This window comes from Lathyrus oleraceus, chromosome 3 (genome assembly GCF_024323335.1).
Source record: "Lathyrus oleraceus cultivar Zhongwan6 chromosome 3, CAAS_Psat_ZW6_1.0, whole genome shotgun sequence".
NCBI classification, from domain to species: Eukaryota; Viridiplantae; Streptophyta; class Magnoliopsida; order Fabales; family Fabaceae; genus Lathyrus; species Lathyrus oleraceus.
In genome coordinates, this window is record NC_066581.1 from 188,752,686 (window position 1) to 188,757,676 (window position 4,991).

Consider the following 4,991-nt stretch of genomic DNA (forward strand, 5'->3'; position numbering starts at 1 on the left):
TTGTGACAACAAGAAGTGGTAAATCTGATGAAGTAGTTAAGGAGATGGATGGAGAGGAAGATCAATTGATCGAAGTGGATCTTGAGATGAAAGAAAATGAAGTTGTAATGGAAGAATTGGTGGCCCCAAAACCAGTAGTGAAAGAAACAGCCACTGAGCCTAAGTCGGTTGTTAAGCTTCCTTTTCCCACCAGAAACAAGCAAAAGGGGCAACATGAGAAAAACTTTGAGAAGTTCCTAGAGTTGTTCAAGAAGCTATAAATTAACATTCCGCTTTTGGAAGCACTTGAACAAATGCCTACTTATGCCAAGTTCATGAAGGACATCATTTCGAAGAGGCGTGCCATCGACACCGACCTGATTATTCTAACCGAAACTTGTAGTGTTATTTTACAGGGTATGAAGATCCCAATGAAGAAGAAAGATCGAGGAGCGATCACTATTCCTTGTACCATTGGAGATAGGTCATTCAAAAAAGATCTTATTGATCTAGGAGCAAGTGTGAGTCTTATGTCGTTATCCATTTACAAGAAGCTTGGTATAGGGGTTGTGCAAGATACCAGGATGACACTCCAATTCACCGATCATTCGGTCAAGAAACCGTATGGTATTGTTGAAGATGTTTTGGTGAAAATTGACAGGTTTGTATTCCCAGTGGATTTCGTAATTCTAGAAATGCCTGAAGATGAAGAGATCCCTCTCATCCTTGGGATACCCTTTTTAGAGACAGGAAGATGCTTGATCAACATAGAAGAAAGGACTATGACGCTGAATGTTTATGATGAGGAATTAAAGATTGATGTTCGAAACTCCATGAAGTACAAATATGATATTTGTACCAGTCATACTATAGAGGTTCTGGATCAAGTGATGATGTATGAAAGTCCTTTGAATGCACCACAGTTACCTTTGGAGAAAATGTTGAGTTTATCCATTTTTGACATTGATAAAGATGTGGACAATGGGGAATTCGAAGTGTTGGCCTTGACGGACGCACAACCCCCATGGAAAGGATCTCGACCACACTGGTGGGAAGATTTACGACTACCTCAAACTAGTGAGGAGGATAAAAAGCCCAAGAAGGGAATGAAGTTGAAATAACTTCCTAAGAATCTCAAATATGTCTTTCTCGACTCTGAAGGTAAATGCCCAACTATCATAAATTCGAGCCTAAAGAATATCCAAAAAGAGAAGCTCATCCAAGTCCTAAAAAAAATACAAAAATGTTATTGGATGGGCAGTTGAGGATTTGAAAGGTATTAGCCCTACTGTGTGCATGCATAAAATTCTCATGGAAGAAGACCGCAAATCGGTGGTCCAACCACAGAGAAGACTCAACCCAAAAATGAAAGAAGTAGTTCGGAAAGAGGTGGTGAAATTGTTAGACGCAAGCCTTATATATCCTATTTCTGACAGCCATTGGGTGAGTCCGGTGCATGTGGTCCCAAAAAAGGAGGGGGACCACCGTAATAAGAAATGAAAAGAATCAGTTAATCCCTACAAGGACAATTACCGGGTGGCACATGTGTATTGAATACATGAGGTTAAACATAGCGACTAGGAAGTACCACTTCCAGTTGCCATTCATTGACCAAATGTTGGAAAGGTTAGCTGGACATGATTACTACTGTTTTATATATGGATACTCCGGGTATAACTAGATGTACTATGGAGGGACGATGAATTTTAGGTTATAGAATGTCGACCACGAGTTGACAGTTGAGCAGCTGGGTGAGATTTTCCGCTTACCCCTGTATGGCCCCGGAGCCGTACCGGATAACTTTGATGCTAAGACTTTCTGGTTGGCCATCACGAGACGATCAGATTATGTGGCTAAAGGGCAAAAGCATATGGCATTCAGAACCCCTATTTTAGGTATGCTAAGAAGGTATTGGCTTTTACGCTTTTCGGTAGGGGTGATAGTACAGGTGTGGCTACCTATAGGGAGCTTTTCTTTCTATTTGCCATGGCAAACTGAGTTGTTGTGAGCGTTGTAACATTTGCAGCGGACTACCTCGGTAGAGTGGGCAGAGCGACTCAAAGGGGATTTCCATCGGGGGCATAATCACACAGATTGCCCACCATTTAGGTTATGACCCTGCTGCACTAAATGAGACACTAGTTGCAGGTAAGCATAAACTGGACATGAACACATTGGTTCGGCAAGGTATGATATCCCAAATTTCTGATTATTATACTTTAATGAGTTTTGGTCAGTTTATCATGGCTTTGCCTAACCCTGCAAGAATTAGCATTGCCAACACTGCCAATTGGCTATATGAGAGTGTCGTCCAAGACGATATGGACGAGCACAATGTTGACCCGTTTGTTGCAGGTGACCAACAAGAGGAAGAGGTGCAGGAACAGGAGAAAAAGCATTTTGTTGCTCCACTAGAGGACACCACATATACAGGTGTCGGGTCGTCATATGTGACACCGGACCAATGGTCGTGGATGTAGATCAGCGATCTCTGAGCGGAGAAAACATGCTAAGGCATAGAGCAAGCCCGTCAAGGAAGCATGCAATAATGCAACGACTGATGTTGCAATTTCCTCCACCGCAGTGAGGTTGTGCGAGTCCCAAATATATCTTGGATTAAACATTACGGATAATGTTTGGTTCAAGTGGGGGTGTAAGACCCCAATTTTGACCCTAAGATCCCTCATGCTATCTCATGATATGCATTGGCATTGGGATCACATATTGGCATCCTCCTTACCCCTCAATCATTGGGTTTGCATTGGGAGAGATCACCAAGCATCATGTATTTGTATCATACTTTTTATTTTATCATCTTTACTAACCAAAATACCAAAAATATATCTTTGTATACACTAACTCTTTTGTAGGTAGGGCATGTGCTCACCTTTGATTCATCAAGCTCATATATGGGGTTTAAGACCCTCAATGCAAGGAGATCAACCAATAATTGGTTTACTATGGCTCTAAAAATAATATATGGATCCCCATGAGCTTCACATGTTATTTTTATCAAGAATTCATGAAGAGTTTGGAATTGGTTTGCCTTGGAAACCCTAATCCATCTAGGTATCTTGTGTAACTTCTTCCCTAAGCTTCTTCAACAATTGATAAAATAATTCAAAGGATACTTACAATTTCATCATATTATGAATATATGATCCTCCATGAGTTTCAAAATTCAAGAGAATTGCAAGCTAGCAAGTTGGTTGATGGTGTTTGACCAGAGGAATTCATCTGATCAAAGCTGGGTTCCCTAGACCCTATCTCCTACAATTTTTGTCATATGAACATGATTACAAGATGAAAATTAATCTAAATGACATTCCAAACAACTTTCATGTTAAGGTCTAGATCTATTTTTGCTTGGAAGGTCATTTTTTATGGTGAAAGATTATAGGTCATTTTGTTTAAACCCTAATTTGAAGGTCGACATCCCAAGGCCATAACTTGCTCGATTTTTATGAGATGAAAGATGTAAAATTTTAACAATCAAATTCAATATGTCTACTTCAACTTTTATGTTTGGAGGATGAAATTCTGGTGTAATCAGAGTTCAGATGTTCTACTCCAAGTCATGACATCTGATCCAACATTGTTACTAATACAGCAAGACAGTTATACAAATTAAAACCTAGTACTAATATGCACACATTCACAGATGTCACGACATCTGTTACTATATCACCATAGAATGGAAGAACACCCAGTTCTGTCCATCTGGTAAAAAGTCACAGCAGAGATCAAACATAACACTTACTTATGTTGAGCCTGCACAGTTATCATCATGATGTCTCAACAATGATTTGAACATCACCTGTTCCAGCATTACAGTTTGTTGTACTGTAAAATACCAATCAGTCTATACTTCAGTATCAGTTGTCAATGATGAATGTCATAACATTCTGTTTGGCATTCAGACAGTAGGCTATGTGCCAGATCAGTTATTCCTTTGATAAACAGACTGAAATACATACTGAGTTATAACTGATAGGATTGTAACGTGCAGAAGGTAAAAACACAAGTAATTGTTAACCCAGTTCGGTACAACATTACCTATTCTGAGGGCATACCAAGCCAGGAAGAAGATCCACTATCAGCAGTATTAATTCAGAGTTAAACTCCCCCGTTTACAACTCTTCACTTAATCCCTACCCAATGCAATCTATACCTAGGAACTCCTAGATAGAAACCTCCAGTTTCCATTCCTATCACTACAATTACAATGTAATTCTAAACACCTTGAACTTGCTTCACAGCTTCGTTCAAGACCATAACAACTCTTACCTACAGGCTTTGAGTTACAAATAATCTCATGCTTTCGAGCACTGAGAAACACCTGGTAACCTTCCCACAGGTTGGGAGGTTTACCGCGCACACACCCCTAATTTTACATTATTTGAGGCTTACAAAACCTAGGTTACAATCTGCTATTTATAACCTAAACACCCAACTGGACTTGGGCCTTCAGAAATCGCAGCAAACTTCTTCTTTGCTGTTACAAAGCTAGCATAAAACTTCTGCTACAATCAAGGTCTTCAATCTTTTAGTTCCTAAAATATCCGAAAATATCTCCATATTTAGAAACTGTATATTCACCAAATATTCTGATTGAGTCTTCAAGATCTCCACAAATAACGCCACATAGGATTCTGACTAATCCCAGAATATTAAATCAGTTAACACATACCAGAATTAACTAATTCAGTTTTATACACATGCACGATGTCACAGTCACGATGTCATGACATCTTACATGACATGTTGGTCCAGATGTTGAACTTCTTCAACCCAACATATTAAAACAACAGAGGTGATTACATTATTTGTTTTACAAAATTAATGTTAATTCTAAGGTACTAACAATCTCCCCCTTTGGCAAATTTTAGCTAAAACAAATAAACATTACACTAGACACCACATCCCAATATGGGTCTGCACTTCCTCTTTGTCATTGTCAGTACCATCACCAACACCAACTTTGGTGTACATGAAGAAGAAGCTGTACAAGA

General features: G+C 39.3%; 1 protein-coding gene across 1 annotated transcript; it reads left to right on the plus strand.

Annotated features, from left to right (window-relative positions):
• The first annotated feature begins 293 nt into the window (after positions 1-293).
• On the plus strand, positions 294-1,100 carry LOC127130347 (uncharacterized). Its single transcript, XM_051059372.1, has one exon. It carries the CDS (start codon positions 294-296, stop codon positions 1,098-1,100), a length of 807 nt encoding a protein of 268 aa, XP_050915329.1.
• Positions 1,101-4,991: the final 3,891 nt, after the last annotated feature.